This window comes from Filicampus tigris, chromosome 17, assembly GCF_054856515.1.
Source record: "Filicampus tigris isolate MCC_2025a chromosome 17, RoL_Ftig_1.0, whole genome shotgun sequence".
In the NCBI taxonomy this organism is placed as follows: Eukaryota; Metazoa; Chordata; class Actinopteri; order Syngnathiformes; family Syngnathidae; genus Filicampus; species Filicampus tigris.
The window spans coordinates 8,438,693-8,464,052 of record NC_141233.1 but is presented as its reverse complement, the minus strand read 5'-3'; the positions used below and the strand labels follow the sequence as shown (position 1 = coordinate 8,464,052).

The 25,360-nt window shown below is 40.4% G+C and overlaps 1 protein-coding gene across 1 annotated transcript; it reads left to right on the top strand.

Moving 5' to 3' along the window:
* Positions 1-778: 778 nt before the first annotated feature.
* Positions 779-24,267, top strand: ophn1 (oligophrenin 1). Its single transcript, XM_086013122.1, has 25 exons — positions 779-1,158; positions 1,356-1,509; positions 4,223-4,318; positions 4,831-4,892; positions 5,301-5,372; positions 6,350-6,451; positions 6,530-6,640; positions 7,196-7,300; positions 8,019-8,148; positions 8,259-8,359; positions 8,453-8,544; positions 9,497-9,575; positions 11,830-11,863; positions 11,965-12,027; positions 12,579-12,653; positions 14,111-14,195; positions 14,416-14,474; positions 16,637-16,742; positions 16,832-16,991; positions 18,093-18,249; positions 19,368-19,634; positions 19,732-19,870; positions 22,326-22,376; positions 22,627-22,675; positions 22,785-24,267. The coding sequence occupies exons 2-25, from the start codon at positions 1,356-1,358 to the stop codon at positions 22,794-22,796; spliced, it is 2,361 nt and encodes a 786-aa protein (XP_085869248.1). The 5' UTR covers positions 779-1,158; the 3' UTR covers positions 22,797-24,267.
* Positions 24,268-25,360: the final 1,093 nt, after the last annotated feature.

Here is a 25,360-nt window from a genome sequence, read left to right as displayed (position 1 = left end):
AAGCAACACGCTAAAAAAAAATGCTAGATTTTCTAATGATGCAACAGAAAAATACACCTTGTATGTGTTTTTTCAGATTAAAGGGAGAATTTTTGAATGCTAGGAGCGTGTGGTTTTGGGGCTGGCTCAAGACACAACACATAACATAACACAACACAACACAACACAACACAACAACAACGAAATCCAACGAAGGCTTGGAGAGCTGGAATATCAAGTCAAGAAAAGATACCTATAAAAATCTATCGTCACAAATCCGAACAAAAGTGTTAAAGTATTCAGTGGCTAGATATTAGCTTGCATGGTCTTCTTATTTTATTTGGGAAATTTCAAATTTCATATTCACAAAGCCATTTTTTAAAAGTTTAGGCATACGTACTCCATGTTTTAAGTTTTTGCTTTTTATTATTGATACTGATTGTTATTTTTAGAATCTCAAATTTGTAGATAACAAGAAAGGTAAAAAGACATTTTTGACATTTACTCCAAGTTGTTTATTTAAAGCCTGTAAACAATTTGTCTATATATTTACTTAAATGTTTATGTTATGATGTGTAATCTTTGCTTATGACGTAATTGAACTGGAATGTCTGATTGTTTGTATATTTGGATATATGTACATTATTTTTGTTGTCATTTGTTGTTGTATTGACAAAGGAAATATAATTGAAATGCAAAATTGAATATTCTGTCATTTAAAAAAAAGCTATGCGCTTGCCATTCGTTTTGCAGCGGGCCCTTTAAGAACCTCCTGAGTGTATTAAAAAAGGGATTTTTTTGTTGGTCATGGGCCTGTTTGGTAGCGTTCCATTTCGCATTGACTTAGGCTTGTACTATTAGTTGGCGTTAAAATACAAATCACCTTGAAGATTCCAGGTTCCATTTGAGTTCTCCTAAACATATTACAGGGAATGTAAAAGAGCTTGACTTTAAATTATTATAGTAGAATGCCGGACATGACCCCTAAAAATGCACGCATTTTGGAATGGGACGTGTCCAAAATGAAACCAGTCGCTCTTCAAATAGCGACATCACAACACAGGAAAAGTGGCTAAGCGTGCGAAGATTCGCTTAATTAACCGCCGGAAAGAGGCTGACAAGTGACGGGAAAGCAAGGAGGGAATTCACACCGTCCGTCTGTTTTTCTCCCTCGGCTTCGTAAGTGACTAGCGGCCATTGCAGGCTCCCACGGGCAACATGGTTGCTCAAGCTGCGCGGCAATGAGCAGCGTGCAGTAGTAGGCGAGCCAAGACCTGCGAGGAAACCAAATTCACTGTCCCCATCATCTTGTGTGTGTGTGTGTGTGTTTTTTTTTTGTTGTTGTTTTTTTTTGGGTCCGATACACTACAAACAAGATGGGGCATCCTCCTCTAGAGTTTAGCGACTGCTACTCGGACAGTCCTGACTTCAGGGAGACGCTCAAGTGCTATGAACTGGAGCTGGAGAGAACTAGCAAATTCCTTAAAGAGTTGATAAAAGATGGCAACAACGTGATTAACGCAATCAAAGGTAAGCATCCTGTCCACTATTTTGAATTTTGCACTTTTCATGCAGTTGCAAGATGCGTTGCTATGGTGCTAGAGGCACATTTGGGAGGTGCTATAGTGCTCCCCAATGACAACAAAACATCCACTGGCAGAAGTGGGAGTACATTTATGACTAGCACATTTAAGTAGTCTCAAGTATTAACGTTCAGGTTTCAAGCAAGTCCCAAGTAACTGTAGCAAAACAAGCAAATCAAGTCGAGTCCCAACTAAATTTCAAACCCGAAGTCAAGTTGAGTCACACAATCTTGCACAGTGGTGGTCACTGGTCAGGGCATGCAAAGCCTTCAACAAATTAAAGTCTAATATTTGCTCCATGAAGCTGTATTCATTTATTCCGAAGCATCTATTGACTTCATTTCGTAGTGTTTCTCTGGAATGCACTGCTTTCAGCAATAAATGTGGATGTTAGATTATCGTTGTTTTTTTTTTATTTTTGTCCAGTCAGATTTCAGTCTCTCTGTGCTGTCTTGTCAAGGAATCTGCCCACGGCCTTCACAATCAGCAGTGCTGTCTAATATAACTATATTAGCAATGGAACTGTTTGTCTAACCAATTAAATTTGAAATTCAGCCTCACAGGGCCAGAGCGCTGCCCTTCGATGACATCACCATTATTAGATTCTCTGAATGTTTGGTCAAAGGAAAACTTGTTGCAGCCAAGTTGACGAGCAGAACGCTTCTACGTAATATGCCGACATTAATTTAATTAATTTATTAATCAGCATCTCTGATGTTCATTATGTATGTTATAGGGTCCGAATGATAGGGATTTTTTCAGGCCACTATCAATTTTTGGCAGAAAAAAAATACAGATTACTGATTAATTGGCCGATTTAAATAAATAAATGGATTAATACATCAAAAAATATATGATTATAATGCATGAAATAACATCTTTATTATTAAGATAATTATTTTTGAACAGTTTTTTGGAATAATGTTGATGATGTGGTGGTATTAAGTCAGGTAAGCAGTCCCCAGTCTCACTGAAGGCTCAGGTACAAAATGCATGGCCCGCCATTAGCACACAACATATACATACAGTATATGCACATAGGCCGCTTTGCACTCAGTATCCTTGTTGTGTTACTTACACATCCACAATCAAATCATTTTAATGCCCCCAAACCAGACTCCAAATTGTCTGTTAGTTTACTGTCAATTAAACACATAACCAACATAAAGTTGATTGAATGTGTTGAACAGCTACCAGCGCGCTAAACTGTTAAGCTTACCGGTTTTAAAGTGACAGATCAAGTTAAATCTCATAGTTGTCGACCTTGTTTTTTTGTTTGTTTGTTTTCAAATTTAAGCAGGCACAAATTGTCAAGTCGAGTCTCACGAATACCACGTCAAAGTCTAGCAGTGCCTTGCATGCGTTTTAGCCAAACACATCCCAAGGCTTAGCATTAGGGACTTAAATCCAAGTCCCCCAATCTTTGATATCTAGTATGCACACATGTTGCTTTCCCACTCTGCAAGATTGGATCAAGCCCAGTTTACTGTGTGGACCTCATCCACACATCCGCAAGCTTACACTTCATGGCTACATTTGGGTCAACTTGGCACCCCCCCTGAGGACACACACATTGGTTTTGTTTTACTTGCCAAGATCCCATTTCGTAGCCCTGACAAACAAATAGCGGCATTGTTGTTGGTGTTGGCACACGCCTGGGCATAAACTGAATGTCTTTTTGTTGAATGAACCAATCTTAATGTTCATTTTAGTACTGACAACTGTCCTGAGCTGCACGTGCATCTATGCACACTATGCATACTCTTCACAAAAGAATAATGATAATAAGAAAAGGAATCAAGCATAGAACGCACACAGGGAACACAAATGGTTAAGAGCACAGGAGATTCAAGGGATGATTTCAAATATGCCACAGGATCCCAAGGCCAAAATGTCTTGCAGTATTGATTTACCAGACCCGGGTTTGTTTAGATAATGAAAGCCAGACGTAGTGGGGATAATGCTGACCACATAGTAGCTCCTGCTGACTTTCCTACCGGAGCAAAAAAAAAAAAAAAAAAAGCAACCTAGAGCTCAATAGGAACCTCCTTTTCCCAGTAGGATCCAAACAAAATGTCTCAAAAATGTCATACAACGATCAAACAAATGTTTTATTATCATGTATAATAGGAATTTGTGGACTTTTGGGCTAGTATTGTACTCTGAGGTTTTATTGTTTTATACGTGGCAAGCTGGGTGAAATGCTCTGGCTGAGATTCCACACCTCTGACAGAGATCCAAAGCTTTGTCTTGCACAAAAGATTTGATTGCAATGTAGTCAAACACCATCTGTCGCTCAACTCCTCCAACAAGTTTTGTAAATGATGCTGGCCTCAAAATTGAATTGCAAAATGTTTTGTATTGTTGTCATTCATGCTTGGTGATGGGGAAAAAAACAACAACATTTTTGGTGATGGGGGGGAAAAAAGAAAACATTTTTTTTTAAGCTACAATTAGCTGTCAGTTGGTGTAAGTGTAAGTGTGAATCGCTGTTTGGCAACAAATGCCCTGTGATTGGCTGGTGACCAGTCCAAGGTCCAGGTCCAGTCCAAGTCATCTGGGATAGACTCCTGCTCACCCTTGATCCTAATAAAGACACGCGCTATAAATAAAATTGAATGTATAGATGTTCTTCAAAGGCTTTGTGTATGTTTTCATAGGTTATTCTCTGGCTGTGCAGAAGCTCTCCCAGACTCTCAGTGTGTTCCAGTTCGACTTCATTGGCGACTCTCTGACCGATGATGAGATTAACATTGGTACGTAAGTAATATCACCGTTAGGTGCCTATAAGACTGCCCCGTTGAACTTATTATTCATTGTATTAAGTAGGGATGGGCGAGTATCGCTTCGCCGGCTGATATTTTTAGGTCTCGGGTACTCGTGGAGGGTGTCGATACCAGCCACGGATATTTAAAGCGGAAGTCAACCCAAATATTTTTATTCAAGAATATGTTCCCAGTAGGCCCACTGGTTGAAACACGACATTCTGATTCATTTTGCATTTGTAGAATATAATAAGTTGAGCAGCAAAATGGACTCGTTTTTAGCCATCTCTGGGGGCGGCCATTTTGTCTTCTGTCGACTGAAAATGACATCACAACTGCTCACAACGCCCAATCACGTCTCAGATTCAGAAAACAGTGTCTAATATTTGGACTCTCATGGATCAAATAAACCACTATATTAGAATGTTACGTACTTTTGGTTGTGTTTTTAATAAGTCTTTCCGAGTGTATTTCCTAAGTGTTCTGTGACTTTTCATCCCCAGCTCAGTCCTTCCAGGAGTTTGCGGGACTCTTGCAGGAAGCGGAGCATGACAGGATGATGTTGGTGGGTTATCTAACTTCCTCCACGCGCCGCGCCGCATCCTATTGGATCTTCGTTAGATATTAGGACAAACATATGAACATGCATTTTAATTGTTTTCGTTACACTTTGTTGAATTTTTCTCGGGGAGTGACACACTCATTGGCAAAGAATGTTTTCCTGTGCACTTGCTTTGCTATGGTATTTCTATGATGGGTTACAACTTGAAGCCGATCCTGTTCGACTGGCTTGTCTGGCGACTAAACTACAATCATTTTAAATCTGATGTCATGTGCTAAACCCTGCTGAAAACCCAACAAACATCCACAATGCAATTGTTTGGAAATCGTATTGGGTACACTTGACTGAACAACACCGTGTTTTATTTTAGAGTTGAAAAGTAATACATGTGCCGTGTTTTTCACCGTCCAGGTCCAGAATGCGTCAGATCTGCTCATCAAGCCTCTGGAGAAGTTCAGAAAGGAACAAATAGGTTTAACAAAAGTGAGTGCTGTGTTGTCTTCTGCAGTGCCATATCGGGTTTGAAGTCAAATGCTTACGCAGCATGCATACAATCCTTCCTTGTGCCAAACAGGATGCCATGAGCTACTTCCCCATTATTTATTATGATGTGTGTGGAAACATGAAGAAAAGTACTCTCATATATTTCCCCTTTATCGTGAAAAGAGTAAAGTGTTGTTTCAATGAACTCTTTAAAGTGGATATCAATCCACCTAATAAGAATTATTTTCAAATTCTACCAGATTTTATTTGGCGCCTTTAACGTCCCTTATATATGACTCACTCAAAGTATCAACCAAATGGGACATATTAGCAATTTGATTTGAGTTCACATAACCTTTCATTACCGTAGTATTGATGATTTCCCCCCCCTCCACTGATTCCTTCTGTACGCTTTTATCGGGTGTAATGAGGCATGCGTCACAATTTAAAGGCATTCACGCACATTAGATCCACTCAGCAGGATATTATGATGAATCACATTTGGTGACAGAAATAGTCCCTCCAAATAGTTTTGCCAGCACAGGCTTAGAAAACCATTCGTTTTGGATAAAAGGAATGCTGTCCAGTATAGTATTGGAATTTATGAGCTACAGTACATTTGTATCTGGAGACAAACTGTTGTGAACACATTTTCTACATAAGAGGAATCCACACTGAGGCAATATGATACCACAAACTCTTGCACGTGCTAAATAAGGGAACATCAGATTGACACAAAGCAGCTCAAACCATTAAAAATTGCATTACTTATTATTATATTAGCAAACAAATTGCCAGTGTTAAAATTTGGAGGCTCTTATACCCTGGTCAGAAAATATTGTGTAAGAGCTCGAACGTCCAACTTTTTCATGCAAATGACCAACTTAAGACACTGAGGACTGTTGCTACTAATACTTAAAAGCAGTTTACAGAACCGTCATTTATCATCTGATATGTGATAATGTTGTGTTCTGTAGGAAAAGAGAAAAAAATTTGAAAAGGAGGGTGAAAAATACTACTCGCAGCTGGACAAGCACCTGAGTCTTTCTGCTAAGAAGAAGGAGAGCCAACTTCAAGAGGTTAGTGACATTTGTGGGAGTGAGAGCGACTCAGTCCGGCCCTTTGTGTGGCTTCACTGGTCTTTTCCCACCGCACAGGCTGATGAGATCTTGTGTAAAGAGCGAGTCAACTTCTACGAGTCCTCTGTGGAGTATGTGTACCAGATTCATCAAGTCCAAGATAGGAAGAAGTTTGACGTGGTGGAGCCTGTAAGTCGTCACATACGCACCTACTTTGGAAATAAAGTATCATGTACCAAATGAAGAGGAGTTACTTCCTCTAAATTTTGATTAATCTCTTTCCCGTGACATTTTTTCCATCTGCTTCTTATTTTGTGCAAACAGTTTGAGGAAAGCACTGTTCTGTTCCAGCATGGCTGTTGATCAGTGCATCAAGCAAGGAATGATTTGATGAATTTGGCTTCAAAGCCACCAAACACTTTTGAGAAGACCCAAAATGGAAATTTAGGGAGAGAATTGTAGCTGAAGAGACGGCTTCTGTTTCTTCTTATATTTTCGCCCTCTGGCTGGTGTTAATGCCCATTTTGTCACTTGCCGTCGACTGAAAATGACATCACAGTTGCTCAGGGCCCAGGTAACTACCAATCACGGCTCACCTGCTTTCTGAAGCTGAGCCGTGATTGGTTACAGATGCATAGAACATATTATTGTAGAGAAAATGTTGGGGTTGACTTTTGCCCCTTTTACTACAGATTACAAAAATTCTTTTCGTGACAAATTGTATATTCTGATTTTGTTGTGCAGGTACTTGCGTTTCTCCACAGCGTTTTGACCCTCAACAACCTAACGGTGGAGATGACGCAGGACTTCATGCCCTACAAGCAAGAGCTGCAGCTTAGCCTGCAGAATGTAAGTGGACTTTCTTGGCAACAAATGTCATCTTCTCTTGGGCTGGATTTTTCACCACGCGGTTGAAGTGACACTATGTCTGCTTGCTTTCTAGTGGCTCAATGAGTCTGATATTCTTCCACTTTTATTAGGCCTCTCCCAAATGTGGCTCAAAGCAGAAATGCAACCGATATCTGTTGATTGTGACTGCACCGTTTACAAACAGACCGGAATGACTGTCAATTGTAACCTGATGTTACTGAAATATGCAGATCACTGACAAATACACGCGTCTTCACAAATACACATGCCATGGATGGGGGGGAGAGAAAAAAAACACCAACTAAATGACAATGAAAGCATAGGTCTAAATATGTGACATTAGATTAGAGATACATAGACAGAAAATTATTGCTGATAGTGCCTGTACAGTAATAGTGGGGAAGAATCAGTGTAGGCCAACGAAACAGTATGTAACATTTCACGTGTATAATTTACTCCGACTGGCTGGCGACCAATTCAGGGTGTACCCGCCTTCTTGCCTAAAGTCAGCTGGCATAAGCTCCATCTTACCCGTGACACTTTTCCACACGTTCACTGAATCTGAAGGGTGATACCGGTGGCCTATGGATTACTTGAAAACACATCTGATAAAGACACGAAATCCAAAATGAAGACTTTAAATGTCACCGCAACCGTAATCAGAATCCCATCAAGCTCCGTGTGGTTGTGCCGCCAGACGAGGAACCACTACGAGAGCACTCGTGAGGAGATGGAGGACCTAATGAAGCGAATGAAACACTCGTCGCAGATCTGCAAAAGGCCCAGTTGGCTGCCAATGGCGGGACATCTGTATTGTCAGGAGAAGTGTAAGTGGAGCAGGTGTTTAGACAACGTGAGATACTTGTACAAGCTTGTTTAAATCCCCTCTCTTAAAAGTTTGGGTGAGGTGTGTTCTGTTTTGTTTCCATCCCAACAGGGGCCCTGGGTGTGACGTGGGTCAAATACTACTGCAAGTATCACGCAGAGGGAAGACTGCTGGTCATGGTTCCTTGTGAACAGAAACCCACCACTAAGCAGGTGTCACAATAAAGCATCCTTACTGCGCATTTTAATTAAAAAAAAAAAAAAAATGTCGATGTGTGACCATATTGCAATTATGATTCCCTTCAGGGCCCCACGCAGCTGACCCTGAAATCTTGTGTGCGCCGGAAGACAGATTCCATAGACAAGCGCTTTTGTTTTGACGTGGAAGTTAACGAGAGGTTAGTGAAGCAAGTGTGAGGGTGTGTGAGTAGAGGCGCCCGTACGAGCCTCGCGGGCTAAGCAGGCCACGGGTGAGGCGAACAGGTGGTTTTCCAAGGACAGGGAGTGAGGGTGAAATGGACCGTAGCCCAAACATTCCTGAAGCATCAGAAACAGATGGCAGAAAAACGGCGCTCGCAAAGGAAGAAGAACGCGACAAGCTCATATTTATCTCAGCAGGCCGTTGACGACAAAATGTAACGACTTGGAGTCGGATGAGACGCTTGTTTGTCGTCGGGGTGTTTTTCAATGTTTAACTGACTGCTGAAAGACGCATGAAGGGCTTTGAAAGTGTCCTGTAATGTTGAGCAACTAATTAGAGCCTTGTTAACAACAAAATGAGAGCTCAACTTGTCTGATAGACTGAAGGTGGCAGTACTGTCTTGGCTGAGAAACTCACCCTGGTGGTTCACTTTTAAAAACAGCTTCTGCTGTCTTTTCATTCAGTACCTGGCCAGGAAAATAACGGCATGACATTTTATTGAACTGTAATCTATTGCTGTTATCTTGTATAACAAAGATGTATCCATATAAGTTGCTGTTGAACATGTATTCAACAGTTGGCTGATTCATGAAAACTAGTGAATATGGCCAAAAGAAACAGTTGCTTGAGTTAATTTATTCACTGGCTTCATTTCAAGTGTTGTTTTGTTGCTTCTGTAGCAGAGAAAATGGAGACTGACAAAAAGGGTTATGATTTGCATCATCACGTTGTACTTTTTTGGTTGCATGGTTGAATCAAAATTGCATGAACGTCATATTTGAAACTTTGACATGGTCCAGGTCCACCTTTCAAAGGCTTAGCGACAGCTTAAATGGTAAACTTAATCATAGTCATGCAATGCTTTTTCAAACTGAATCATTTAATTGCAACCTTTGCCTCTTTAATGGCATTTGGGACTGTTTCCATAGAAACACACCAGTCACGTTCCAGGCTCTTTCGGAGGGAGACAGGAAGTTGTGGATGGAGGCCATGGACGGAAAAGAGCCTGTGAGTTGACTTTTCTCTCATCTTGGGTTATTCCTCCAATAAATAAATGGTGGAACTGGACTCCTGAGTAAATAAAAGCGGGCAGACAAACGAGTCTCCCACTGACAATGTCTTATTCCAGTCTGTGTGGAAGCTCTTATAAATGGTGATATCTCCATTTTAATTTTTCATTTTTTTAATTGAACTACACAATCAATCAAACAGAAATACAAAATGAGGAGCTACTATAGTCCACTACTCACACCCAGACACTCCCATGCAAATGATCAGACTCAGCTATTGATGCCACTCGGCAGGCCAAACACCCCTTAGAGGCACACATCCAACTCACAAATTCTGCAGTCCGTACAGCAATTCAATTACATTTTTGAAATGATCAAACCAGTTTATCGCTTTACATTCCTTATCATTGTTTTGTTATGAGTTTATATAATCCAGTGCTATTTTTCTATATTAACAATACATTAAAAAAAAAAAAGGTTTTGTGTTTTTTTGGGGGGTCGGGGGGTTTGGAATTGATTAAAGTCATTTCAATGGGTAAAATTAATTTGATAAGCGAGCAAATTGAGTTTAAAAAAAGGTCACATTTGAAACCCTTTATAAATGCTACCAGTTTATTAAAGTTGCCATCACGTCAATTGTGAATGAAATTACACCAATTTATATGTGTCGCTTCATTGAACTATGGTCTAAAAAAGATAGTGGTACAGAAATAAGAATTGCTTGCTGTTAGTTTACTTATTAGTTCTGAAGACCGGTAATCATGGCTTCTTAAGCCAATAGAGGACAGATCAAATGAGTTCAGCAAGGTGATCTTTGGCAAAATTAACACTACGAAACAATGAAGCGTGTGGGACACTTTCAAATTTAACTATGTTTCAGAATGACACCTGGTCCCTGTTAAATGTCCCAAATCAGAGACCATGTCACACAATGGGACTTTTTACATCTCCTAAGTGGAAACAAATCGAGTCTTTGATTCTTGTATTTTGTTTTGCCAAAAATAAGAATCTGCAATGGCGTGTTGTGTGGTGGGACCCGCCGAGTTGTAGACAAGTAAACAGTTATTGTCACGAGATAGGCGAGAGAAGAAAAAGGGAAGTTTTTTGGGTGCCCTTTACTTGTGCAACTTCCCCAAATATTCAGTCAATGCTGAGTTTTACGGTGAAAGGCTTTTTCCACCCGCTTAGGGGATATTAAGCTCTGACTGATGTCTGTGCGGTGCTCTTACAATAAGTCTGCTAAAGAATCCAATTACAGCAGGCATGTTTTGTGCAGTTTTTAAATGAAGAAATTAGTGTTTACGAGAATTAAAAAAAACAAAAAAGAAAGAATAAAAGTGGATTTGTTTAACCTTCTATGTTACCAAATCTATAAATAGCATTTCAAATTACAACCTTATTTCCTCTAAATATGTTCATGTTTCAGTGTGACCATAGCACCCCTCCTAATAATGCAAATAACCAGCCACAAGGTCAGGAAAGTTACAGCAATACAGGGTCACGTGTAAATAAGGTAAAAAAGTCGGAGGGCTGGTTGCATAATTGCTCGTAGAATGACCTTGGTGTAAAGTTAATTGGCATGTAGACAATTACATTTCAATTTAATCTAATTTTTAAAAAATGGAAATGCACATAAATGTACACATTTTCTCGATCAAGATGTCGAATTATAATTATTTACTCGCATTCCTGAACAGAAAATTTGTTTTTGTGGTTCAGTGTGACACTTGATTAATTTCTGGCATCTCAGAGAAGTCCAATGAGCCTGCTCAGATTTGCCTAGAAAATTCAGTGGGAAATTCCTACATTCTTTTTCAAAAGTGTAAAAAGATGAGCGCATTAAGAGTCTGCATTAAAACACTTCATGAAGTGGAATGCTCTCTGAGACAAATAGCTGGCGGCGGTCTAAAAAATTGGATAAACAATGTACTGTATTGCTGTATAGGTTGCTGTTGTAGTGAGTGATTCCTAATTTCCATGTGAATCGGTTTAAAATGAAAGATACATATCTGTTCTAATTCAAGTAGCACAGCACATCACAATAATGAAACCTTATTGATATTCACCAGTGAGAATCAGTCATTTTCAAACAAAGTGGAGAATGACGTCTGACTGATAATGCAGTTGTTTTTTCACGTCACAACACAGTGTGATCAAACTTCATTCTTTAGGCCGCCCATGACAACTCTAACAAAAATAGTTTCATAGTTAGTCCTAATCTTTTATGTAATCTGTCATTTTCCCCATTTCAGATTTATCACTCTCCAATTCACAAGCAAGCGGAAAGTAAGTGGACTATTATTATTACGCTGAGTGGACCGTGGTAAAAGAATGTTCTATAGTTGACTAACCTGCTCATTTGATTTTGTCCTTTCTTCTCCAAACAGTGGAACTCAATGAAATTGGATTCAAATTTGTGCGGAAGTGCATCAACTATGTGGAAGAAAAAGGTATCATTAATGATGACGATGATTGCAGTCAGCAAAGATGAATGCATGCGAGGCAATGAATAAGTGATCACCTCGGCGCTCCTACTGCTGATGACAGCCAGGGGGCATACATGTGCAGCCAGTGTCTTGGAACTGCTTTGCCAAAGCCCGATTCATTGACTCGCATCAATCAGTTCATTTCTTTCCGAGCTGAGCTGAGACTCAAAGCCCTGATCATCACTCAGAACTGCGAGGCAGATGTGATAACCACTAAGCTGCTGTTATTGTGTCCACTTAAGTAAATAATTTATCTGCATTTGAAGGCAGATCAATACTTCACAAACATATGTTTTCCGATTAATCATTTTATAGGAATTTAGCATGTCCCATTGTTTGAGACCAGACTAAGTAGTTAAATGCCACATTCCTAAATGAGGAAGACCATCTGTCTGTCTATCTAAGCACTTTGTGGAGAAGCATGTGGTACATTTCCATGTCTCTTTTTGTCCGACCAAACTCACGCTCTGAAAACGCCCCCCCCCCCCCCCCCACCCTTTTTTTTTTTTTTGCAGGAGTCACACAAGAGGGCGTGTACCGAACAGTTGGCAGCAACATCCAAGTGCAGAAACTTCTAAATGCCTTCTTTGGTAAGAAAATTAGCACGTGAACCTGATCTGCCGCCCGTTCGCACTTGTGTTCAATGCACCTCGCACGTCCGACTGCACTACACAAACGATTCCGCAGCTTCCGTCACGAGCGGAGTGATAGCCGCCGACTCGCGGCGCGCAGGCCCTGCAGGGCACTGCAGGGCACTGCCCAGACAAATTGCACTCTGTGAAGTAACAGAGAAGCAGATGCGTTGCATGTGTGGTGGTGCCATTTTATGTACTGTTTTCTTTGCCAAGCATCTGGCAAACAATGAACTGTTTAGTGCCTAAATGGTTGGTATTCTCTCAGGGGGAAGAAAAAAAAAACAACCCTTCAAAAGACAAGAAATAGTCAATATTGTGCTTCAATTATTCAGGTTCATGAATGGATTCATAACACAAATACATTCAAACAAAATGTGTAAAAAGGCAGCGGCCTGCTTAAAAAGTGTCAGTGAACAAAAAAGTGGTAGTTAACTATTACTACGGACTCCTTTTTAAAATAAATTAAACAAGAGTTAGCCATTTTCCTTGACTTCTGATTTCAAAACCTGTTATCCATCAGTTTGTAGTGTCTGTGTAATGTGATGGGAAAAACATACATATGGTTTCACAGCCATAACGGCATTCTGAGGGAAAACAAATAAATACAATGGGGACGTCGACAAAAATGAGTTAGCCTTCAGTTAACCTTAGCAGCAATGTTTTGGAGATGTGGAAGGAAGCTAGAGCACAATACGTGCGTACAAGTTTGGGTTAGGTTGCCGCAGTAAGGACAGAGCTCGTAAACCAAGGACCCCGAGTACCGCTTTCATTCCATTCTTCCAACTTGATACAACTCTTGTATTGGAGCTCATTGGAGGCGTACCTAATGTTGCAGGTTTATTTTTTCCTGGATAAACTGTATCAATGCGTGGCTTGGCTTTCTCATTGCATGCCTGCATGTGTGTAATCTGGTTCTCGTGACACAGAATATACACAGTAGACCGTAAGCGGAAATTTCCCCTTGAGGGATTCAAATCAATAAATAAAAAATTATTTGATTTTCGTCAAATAATACAGTATATGAAATGAAAATGTATTTTTTTTTTATGATTATGCCACCACACCATAGGCAATGGTGACTATAGGGCATTTTGCTTTTGAGGTGCGCGTCCGTTCGGTTATCCCGTGAAACCTTGGAAAGTACATTTGACACGTTACATTGTTTGTGTAATTAACGAGAATGAATGATTAGGACCAAATTTGGGGTGAAGGAGGATGAACTTATGGGGGCACTTATCACCCTTCAAAACAGACAAAACCTGCATGCGATAATCACAGTTGGTCACACTTACACTTTTCTTACTTTGACAAAATATCTGTCCTTGACACAAGATAGTGTTATACCTCACATCTAGTGTAGCACATCATTAATTTCTGTAACACCTCATCTGCCGCTTTGTGCTCCTTTGCAGCTCCTGCAAACTCAGGGCATGTGGACCTGCATTGTGGCGACTGGGATATTAAAACTATCACCAGTGCGATGAAGTTCTATTTAAGGTACGTGCGGGCATAAATGTATGAAAAGGTATAATTATACATAGAAAAAAAAAAAAAAAAAGACATTTTGCCTTTATGTGCACTTTTGGATCCAGATGCATGTGCTTCTCTGACTCTTTTCGACTGTGGTAGTAAACCACTGAGTGCTGCTCTTTGCCATGCAGTTAATGTCAACGCATCGTGCTCTCGTCTTTTTATGAGTGCTTTTATTCATTCGCAGAAGTCTGTCTGAACCCCTGATGACCTACGATCTGCACCGAGACCTCGTGCTAGCTGCAAGTAAGGCACATAAACTTAAGGCCCTTCCTTCAAACCCAGGGAATTGGGTTTATGATCTGAACTACTCTTACACAATATGAACAGAAGGCTTGGTCTCACGCCGGAATTTATCGGTCATTAATTAGGCTTGACCCCCTTGTTCTCACCATGAAACGTCATCTTATCAAGACAGTTTGGACAATGCGCTGCTTCCACCTTGTGGCAGCACTTTACACAAGGCTCTTTTCTCTGTCCCAGTTCACAAAGCAAGCTTCCACTCGTGGATGCAGAGTCCAGAGTGTGGAGGAGGAGTAGAAAAACATGTCTTTAAAGACAATGACTGCATGTTCCAGTTGTGGAAGCTGTGCATCCAACAAGACTCAATGCAGCTCTGCTTACCTTTTGGCTTTCATTTGATGGCAGGGGTATCGCACCTGTGGGGATTTGGGTGTTTCTGTGTTTTTGTATCTCATCGTGTTTTCCATAACCCAGACTCCCTGGCAGTGAAGTTGAAAGTGTCTCTGGATCTTTGCCCATCCGAGCTGGTCAAACACCTAGGGTGTGATTAGCTATTATGTAAATGAGCCAAATTGTGACATCACAATATATTATTTATTTTAGAGATAGACCGATATGCTTTTTTCAGGGCCGATACCAATACCGATTGTTAGTAGTCAAGGAGGCCGATAACTGATATTTGGAGCCGATATTCATTTTCAACAAAAAGGAAAATATTGATATATAAATCTAAAGAAACATTTTTTTGGTACTTTGTTGTAACGACTTTAAGCATGTTTATTGAAGAATGTTTCAGGTTTGCATAATGAGTTTTTTTTTTTTTTTTTTAAATCATTATTACAAGAAATCTTTGACAGTATAAATCTGTTATAAATTCTAACAAAAAGTTTAGGGAGCATCCAGGGTTGTCAGCATGTCTTAAAAAAAGGATAAATGAAAACTTAAACAATAGCTCGATGTAGTTTTTGCAGTAAATGAAAATATCAAAATGACAGAAATGTTCAACTTTCACATATCTTTGTTTTGATTTCCACAGCTTTAAATTGATTTATTATCAGCCAGGAGAGTTTTAAAAAAGGCCGATGCCGATATTCGTCAAAAAGCCAAATATCGGTGCCGATAATCGGTCCATCCCTAATTTATTTTAACCAATATTGTTTAAAAACACAAACTTTCGTAACCATGGCATATGTTTCACTCAAATATAACACAAAAAAATGTTTCCTTGAAATATCACCACTCGAGTGACCTGGCTCCTACTCCACCTGCTGGGAAGATATTTGTGCTGTTAATGTTGTGCACATTTTGTGTTAATTTTACAGCAAACTTTAACTGGGAGTGTTAATAAACTGCAAGAAACAAGTAGTCGTGCACTTGTTTGAAGAACTCTTTGCTGTCTGACAAATTGCACACCGCATGCACAGGGAATGGCGAGTAAAGTGGCATTGACGCCGCAGTATCGGAGCATTTTTACGTGCAGGCAGATGTACATGCTGCTGTTTCTAAGAAGATGCTGTGGGTTTGATTCCCGGCTATTGCCTCAACATCTAGCCACTTGTGTTCTCCAGCACTGGTCCCAAGCCCAAATAGGTGGGAGTGAAGGGCAGCCGGTGTCAAATGTGAGTGACTTGCCGTGGCGGCTACTGATGGGAAAATACAGTATAGTATGCAGCGTACAGTATGCATTTTGTCAATGAAAATGTAAGATAATCCCTTTGTATCCAGTGTGTTATCCACACTTTGATAGGAATGCACTGGCTGGAAGTTCAGCTGCAGGACAGCTGATTAGTTTAGAGGGGGAAAAAGGAAATCTGAGTAACGTTAGTCAACATCGTAAAACAGATTTTAATAGCAGAAGTCTTTCATTCTAGCCAGATGTCCCACTGGGAGCTCCTTACGACAAAGGATGGTTTTAGTTTCCTTCAAAAGACTCTTCCTCACATGAACTCAACCTTGTTTTATTGGTTGTAATGTTATTTCTTTTGCGTTTTATAGACACCCCACAGTTTTACACAATTCGTTTCAGTAGCAGCTCTATTGGATGCACCATTCAACTTTTCAGAACTTGTTCAGTTTGCTTCCGCGAGTCTGTCTAGTATGCTTTTGATTCAAAATACCGCTTCTAAAAATGCTGACTTCTTCGTCCATATGCTTTGGTCTATCAGAATCAGACAGTCTGGACTTCCGACTGAGCGAGATTCACTCGCTTACCTACAAATTACCTGAGAGAAATCGGGAGATGCTGGAGATGCTTCTCAAACACTTGGTTGTGTAAGTGCCGGCACATTTTGTCCTCCTGCATACTAACGTCGGAATTGTCAGTTAATTTTAGACTCAAAAAGTGTGATCGATGTCACCAGTGTGTGCAGTCACAGCAAGGACAACCTCATGACGCCCTCAAACATGGCCGTCATCTACGGACCCACACTGATGAGAGCAAAGGAGGAGACGGTGGCCGCCATGTTGGACATCAAATTCCAAAATATTGTTGTGGAGATTCTGATCGAGGAATACAAAAAGGTACACATTCCTTTACAGTAAGACAGGATGTTGCTTGGGGGAAGGGCATTTTTAATTGTAGGAATACTATGTACTCTACTGTTTATTTTAAAAATGTATTTGTATTGGGTCTGGGCGATATATTGTTGTCCTATCAATATTGAGATTATGACCACCCAAGTTACTATTATGGAAAATTAAAACGATAGCAATCGCGGACATTTCTCGCTCGCGCTGTTTTTACAGCTAAGGCCAACCAACCACTTACCTTTTGGTTTGGTGTTGATCGACAGCTAAAGCCAATCAATGACAACCATCTGAAGGAGGAGGGGAGAGAGCGAGAGACGCAGCACGCATGCATTTCCGTTGTCATAAACGAGCGGGACAGCTGCGCGCCGTCAAGCCATCAAAATTCTGTATCTATCTATGGTACACATGATTTGTGTTTTACAACAATACTTAACCATAGTTCTAATTTAATATGTAGCAGTGTCTAAAATAGCGAAGCCTGTGGGAAAAATGTACTCGCCTCTCAAAATATCACTTTCTTCAGGGTTATCACCAATGTCCTATTTCTGTAGCAATTTGTATGCCCCTTGACGGACATTATCTTTTTGTGGATTCAAAAAAAAAAAGTGATACAATGCAACATTGTATGGGGTGCGTTGGCTCGCAAAGTTCACGTCACAAGTGAGTGGCCAATTGTTATTTTTTGCGATAGTGGTGTTGCAGGTCGGGTTCGTGTTCTATGTATGTAGTGCGTCAAGTCACACTTGCGTGGACAAATTGGTAAAAAAAAAAAACACACAAATTGATGCGTTCAGAACATGCAAACAAACACATCTGCAGTAGCATTTAATGTTAAAGCACAGTTGCAGTACAATGTGAATTATTTTTTATTTATTGCTGACTTTGTTCATTTGCTTGACTGTCAGTCAGTTCTTATTAAAAAAAAAAAAAAAGATTTGTGTCTAACTGCTCCCCCAAACTCGCAATTAATTTTGCCTCTCTGATAGTCCGCAGTGGTTCCAGTTTTCTGGTGTCATCGGTTGTGCTGATTCACAGGCTCTGCAATGTGAAGCGGCGATAAGTTACTCACTGGACGTTTTGCCGTGATCACAGGTTTTCAGTCATATGCCGGAGGACAGCGACACCCCTCCCGTCCCTCCTCCGCGCATCACCCCGAGAAAGCGGCAGCCCATCACCATCTCCAAGCGGCCGCCTCGTCTTTATCCACCTCTGAGTCACGAGCATTTCCTCCAGCCGCGGCAAACTGAGAGTAATTATCGCCCCGCTGTCATCGTCAGCAGTATCAACTTCATCCTCATCATTATCATTATCCTGTCATGTCATTTCTTTGTAATGTTTGGACACATTTCTAGAAGAGCTGCACCAAACACACTTGTGGGTCTCATTTTGTTGACGCACACTTGAGGGGCAGAAAATGTGTATTTAGTCTGTCTATTAAAGACAGTTATTACTTCCTCAACTCGCCGTCGTATTTTATCCTTTATTGTAAACTGTGGATATTTCACATTTTCCTCAGTGATTCATTCAAAAATCATGTAATTTTCCATCCATTTAAACCTCTTGTTAAGTGGGTGGGACTGCAACAACTCTCACTCTGGCAGAGATACTTGGCGCACCTGCAAATTGTCCTCCCGGTGCGTTTTGAAAGTTCATACGGCTCAGCTCTGCTAAAGCGCCACCACTGTAGAATTGATGCGTGCTTATTTCGTACACAGCTAACTCCTCTGTGGCTCGTCTTTAGTTGCAGAATCAACAGAAGATAGGGTTGCAAAATGGTAGCCAATTTCGTATAGGTATTAAGATTAAATATAACAATTTTGTTTTGTCATAAGTAAGCACACATCCATGCAAAGTAATACACTTCGAAAGCACGTCATATCAACCGATGTATTTGAAAGTGCTGTATGATTACCATTTTAAATGTTTTACTGAATCACCCTTTCGTTAGGAACGAAAACATGAATGTTGTGTTAACTCATTTCCATGACCCTACCCTTCCAAAAATTCACAAAAATACGCCTATCCCAATCCAAGGATACCAACAAAGTCCCATTCAAACTGTTAATGAAAAATCCCCTCTCCTTCCAAAAAGTCCCATTCAACATCAACACTCATCCGCAAGCATCGCAAGACTGTCCGCTTGTTCTAGTCAAGATTACCCTAAAATATATTTCCCCAATCATATCTAAGTTTAGAGCCAACCTTCAATTTTGTACATTCCTGGTTTATTCCCGTTTATTCCCATCAATTCCCATGGAATTTTTTCAACGTCATGTCATTTTGCAACCCCCTAGTAGTCATTTGAAGCTCGACATCCCGTAAAGAGTTTATGACCATTGTTACTGTCATGTCACCGCTGTGTAACAGATGGCCAGTGCAGCGACTCTGCGGTGGAAGGCGACGTCTCGGCGAGCCCTGTTCCCCTGCAGAGGACCAAATCTTCCAACTTTGCTCCACTTGTTCCTCGAGAACCTCCTCGCAAGCAAGCCCCGCTCTACAGAGCAGCTACCAGTAAGGCGGACTTTGATACCAGCAAAATAGAAAGGCCAGAGTCTTCCTCACCGCCAAATGGAGAGCCCGGAGTCCCCGTGAGTCGGGTAACTTCTTCCCCGGGCAGAAAACCTCTTCCTAAAGGTATGCTCGCCAGCGCGGAATCTTCTGCAAACACTCTGCAAAAGCTCTACATCACGCAAATATTCAAATGATAACGATTGTCTATACTGCTTTCCAGGAGATTGTGATGGCCTGAGCAGAACGGGCAGAATGCCTCCCATTTGCAGACCCCCGGTTAGGCCTCCCGAGCCCCCCTCCAGGCAACCCGCTCTAAAGCTACAGAGTGCAGCCGGCAACGATGGATCTGCCGCATCCTAGTAAGATGCCACTCACCTTATTGCTTTCTCCTAGGGCTGGGCCAGATAGCAGATAGAATTTATTTGTCAGGATGTGTTTTTTTTTATGGTTTCAGTGCGAAAATGCATCCCTTCCTGACATGCACTGCTTACACTAATGACATGGCTGCACGCAGTTACCAAGGCTGCACTTAGGGACTTTTCTGCCCCCCTATTTTTTTATGTTATTTTTTTTTTTTTTAAGTCATGAACACATTTAAACCCTGCCAAGAACACAACAACATGAGAAGAATCATTTTCATATTGTTTTCCGTGTGACAAGAAAGGAGCCCAGTGGAAGACAATCAGAGTAAAGCGCGCTGAAGTTTGCCAAAACATGGTGCCCATTTATATTGATTATTTATCGCCATGTTGTAAACGTTTGACCCGAGGTATGTGTTTTCAAGCCGCAAATATTTTGCAGAGGTTGCCTTGCCTCTCATGTACAACTCAAGTGCGTGACAGAGCTAGCAGGAGACATAAAGAGCAGCCAAGCCATTCAGTTTGACGACTCATTTTATGATGTGAATTTATTTAGGATTGTGTTTTGACAAAAGGGACATTTTTCCAAGAGGAAATTCATGCAAGTTAACGCTGGGGGGAAGACTGTTTCAAAGCGTGTTTGGTATCGAAGAAATAAAGCAAATCCCAAGAGGGAAAGCAAAAAGTTCTTTTTGAAAATGCCAATGTCATTTGCTTCTTATATAAGTGAGTGGGAGGGGGTAATTGTCAAAAAATCTGAAATCTGATTTTTTTTTTTTTTTTGGGGTGGGGGGATCTGTGATATTCAGGCCTAGATTCTTGTATTATAAGATTTTTTGTGTGTGTGTTGAATTATATTATATTAGGATTGTGTTATTGAAGGTATCAGCTTGGACACTTAAAATCCAATTTCTTACATTCTATTCAAATTTGAGCACGCCTCATTATCGGAAACTGATTGTGAAGTTTATAATACAGACAGACAGACAGGTCATTTAAACACGGTGGACATTCACTGTTGCATTAGTCTCCACAATAAATAAAAAAACAACTTAAGGCATAGCAGCCATGCCGAATTACTCATATTTATAAGATACGAAAAATACGAAACATATGCACTTATGCAAGTCTTTTTCCTTTTTTTTTTTTTTGGACTTTATTTTTAATACAGAAATAGATACAGAAAGACATAAAGTAAGTCATAATTCCAGTGCAGTCTGAAATAAGGTGCATGCTGAAAATGATGTCCGATGGGATACATTCTGTCCGTCTAGGACTGCACATTTCTAGTTTTATGTAGCCTCGCAAAATAAGCCGACTCGAGGCACTTTTCATGAGGAACAGAGTTAGAGAGCTCCTTTAAGTAAACTGTGTGTGTGTGGCGGCCATCTGCTTTGACCAATGGAGTTGATAGTTTACGGCCATTGGAGAAGAATGCACACGATTGTCCAATAGCAATAATTAAGGGAGGGAATCGCCAACAATAATGATAGTGACAATTGATTTAGTGGGAGAAAAATTGCTGTTATTCAAAACGGAATGACTGTTCAAAACATCCACCCGTTTTCTATACTGCGTCTCCACATGAGGTCATCCAAGGTTTCATTGGTCATTTGCGGTATTGACAGGACACGAGAGGAGAGTAGACATTCACAGCATATTGAAAAGTGCATAACGTCTTAAATTTCACGTACATGAAATGGCGAGCTCTTGGTGACGTGAAGAAGTTTGCACCGCACAGCAAAGCCTCGCATGTACGTCGTTAACATGGGTGCAGATTGCATCGTCGTCATCGCTCTAAAAGAGCAGCGCAGATGGACTGTGATGAGTGAAGGAGCCAAGATGGATACCCTGCGCCATTACGTTTGACCGTCTAGACCACGTTACCGCTAATTGACCGCATTGTCCTTTAAATGTGCGTAACATTTCAGTCTTGTAAAGATACAATCACGGAATCGAATTAGGTTGTCAACCCAATATTTAACGGATCAGTGCTTTCAAATCCTACGGCAAATAGATTTTGACTAGTTTTGCATTTGATCCAAATGTCACCCTTTCCTTGTGACCTATAAATCACCTCTAATTATGAAGCATATACAGGATAAATAATAAACCACAATCAATCTGTTTGTGTGCCGTTTCAGCTGATAGCTAAAACAAAACAATTATGGTTTTAATTCTGTTATGGAGAAATAACGGGACAAGCCATATGCTAAAGTTTAGGAGTATACAGTATGTAAAAACATTAATAATGGTTGGAGTTTGGCAACAATCTGTAGAAGCCTCCTTAGATTTCAAAACATTGTGACATAAGGTAATGTGCTATTTGGTGGCCTTTATTGACGTAGAGCCAATAATTTTGATTGTTCCTAACAAGAAAATCATTCTCATTGTTCCTAACAAGAAAATCTCATTGCTGTATGTTCCTTTCCTTTTTTTTTTTTTTTCCTTGCAGCGTTGCTTCAAAAGCAAAATTTTTCGAGAAAGCCTCAAGACACGGTAGCAGGTACGTAAAAATCCTTGAACTATTGAGTTCGTGGTATATTTAGATCCTCCCAAGTACGTAGACGCAACCATAGATGGGTGACAAAAAAATACATTCATTCCAATGGGGGGGGAGGGGGGTGCTGGAACACATTGACAATTGATACTTTGGATTATGTACTTGGGAGCGCAGTGTAAATGCAGCCTCAGGCCACATCTGTAAAAGTCAGTGGTGGTGGTCTGCAGTGTCTAACATCACTCCTCTTATATAGTATACCAGCTTCCCAGTCACCAGCAGCAGCAACGAATGAGAAAAAAGAGGTAAGATTTGTCGCGGAATCTTTTATTTCTCCACTTGGCTAAATGTAGTCCATACCTCCGGTGCTCCCGCCTTCGAATACTTGAACGTCTCGTGTTCCTTTCCTGTCAGAATTCAAGCTGAACAGAGCATTTGGAAGCTGGAGTTGGTGATGCCACGGCAACTGGTTGAGTAAGTCTTCTGACTTGCTTTAAGGCAACACGGAAGCAAAGTGACTTTTGAATGTGCATTCAAGTCCGTCGTCCTGTGTTTGAACATCATTCCCATGTTTGGAGTTTGCGTCTCACGCCTTTGTGTTGCTCTACAGTGTTACATTGTTGGAATTTACAGTACTGGACTTCTGATTGGCTCTTAAAACATTTGGGCACTTTTTCTAGTCTATTTCATTTGTAACCTTTGTCTCATCAGTATGTGATTCATCCGCAACTTTGTTTGAATTTGTCAAATTCATTTGTTTAAACAAATGGAATATTAACTTAAATTTTAAGCAGAACATGCTACAAGAATGACCAAAGTGTAAAAAGAAACAAAACATCTTTTGTTTTTTTATGTCATTGCTCACAATGACGTTTGTTATTTTTAAAGGAGCAACCAACCTAAAAATGTTCCTAATATAATTTTCTATGCGGCCCCACTAGTTGAAACATGGCATGATGATTGATATTGTGTTTGTGTAATATGAGTTTAGTAAAATCCACCCATCCTCGCAGGGGGTGGCCATTTTGTCGCTGGCGGTCAACTGAAAATGACATCTCAGTTGCTCACGGCTCAGGTAACGACCAATCATGGCTCGGCTCCAGAAAACAGGTGAGCTGTGATTGGTCGTTACCTGAGCCCTGAGCATCTGTGATGTCATTTTCAGTCGGCAACAAGTGACAAAATGGCCTCCCCCCCGAGATGCCCTAAAAACAGGTGGTCTTCGCTGCTTAACTCGTATTCCACAAATGCAATTTTAATCAGGAATGCCACGTAGACTAGTGAATGCGCATAGAACATACTGTAAAGAACATTTTTTGGTTGACTTCACGTGGCTGAATTTTATAATTTTCCATATCAATTCCACTGACCCACCCACTTTCACTGATAACTGCTCATACATCGGGCATGATTAGTATTAATACATTTCTAATGTTAGAAGTATTGTCTGCCCCTGTAGCACAGCTTTTGTTTCGAAAAAGATTGTTTGCGCTTCCAAAAATTTTGAAGCTAATTCTGTTACACGGTGTGATATTAAAACTCCATTGTTTCATAATATTTATCTGCCAAGTTTTCATTCCCCACAACCTGGAAATTGCAGTTGTTTTTGTTTTTATAAAGAAAATATGCCAAATGTGTAGTTTGGGGGGGGGGGGGGGTGCCTGTTACCTCTGTGTTGCATTTATAAATTTAGTGTTTCCTATCATTTGGTCTGTCAAATCTTGAAATGATTCAACATTTTGATACATTGAAGTTAACAGTAGGATGCAAAAAAATGACTGTTACAGCAAGGAAAAATCTACATATGGTTTGTTTAAAAACAAGTGTCGACACTAAGATAAGCAGACAACTTTTTTTCAACTACACAGCTTTCAATAAACAAATTGTCCCAACAGTAGTATGACAGCCAGCATTGTTTTTGACAGTAAACAGCTTGACTATTAACACGTTTGTTCCTCACAAGTTTTCCACACACGTCGTAACTGTTGTTGACAAGGTGACCTGATGGGTACAAAACAAGCCATTTGTTTAACGTTCCAAAATATTTTTTCTTCAAATGTGTGGAAAAATTGGGGGGTCTTGCTTTTTCATCGCTACTAGCTAGAGATTTCTTTTCTTCTTGGCACTGCAGTACATTACTCACTGGTGAAAGAAATGAATGTATTATTACTTTTAACTCATTCACTGCCATTGACCAATTTACTTGACTTTTCGGGGAAACTTGCATCCTGACACCATTTATTGTTTCTGTGTAAACAGATGAAACGTTAAGTATGACATGGACATGTGCATGCGTGTTAAGTGTTCTGTGTAGGCATGAGGGAGTACGTCACAACCAAAACAACTTTTGACCACAACGCTGTCATAAAAGTGTTTGGATAAGATGCGGGACAGTTATATATATTTTTTTTGGGGGGGGGGGGGGGTGGTGGGTTACTGCTGTACATCACTTTCAATCTTCAACAGACGCCAAATGAAAAGTTGTATATACAGAAATTACCTGTTCAAGTGATAAACAATGTGGCTCCGCTTCTCTACCATGTGGTATCCCCGTTCTTCAACTCTTGCTTTGTGAAACATATGGGTAGATTTCCAGTTCTCTGTTAAGGGGTTTGTGGAATTTCACCACCCCACTTACAGTTGGAATTGAGATATCTTTTTGGCATCTTTCAGTTCATATCACTTCCTTTCTTCACATTTTAATTCAGATGGCCCATCGGAAAGGTCAGCGATTATAAAAACCTGTTCGTAATCAGGCATTGTATTTATTTCACATCCACTCCTCCCACCACATTCCAACCTTCAGTGCCAGGCAGAGTTCCCTTTCTCCTTTTTGCACCAACAAGGGAACCTCATAAATTCCTTGGCTGAGTTCGTGCCAATTAGTATGCCCTGCAGCTTTACTCGATTCATACAGAGGTCCCAATTGCCAGAGTAAGAATATTTGTGGTCTCTGAAATAGGCATTTTTATAAGGCTCACGTCAGCCAT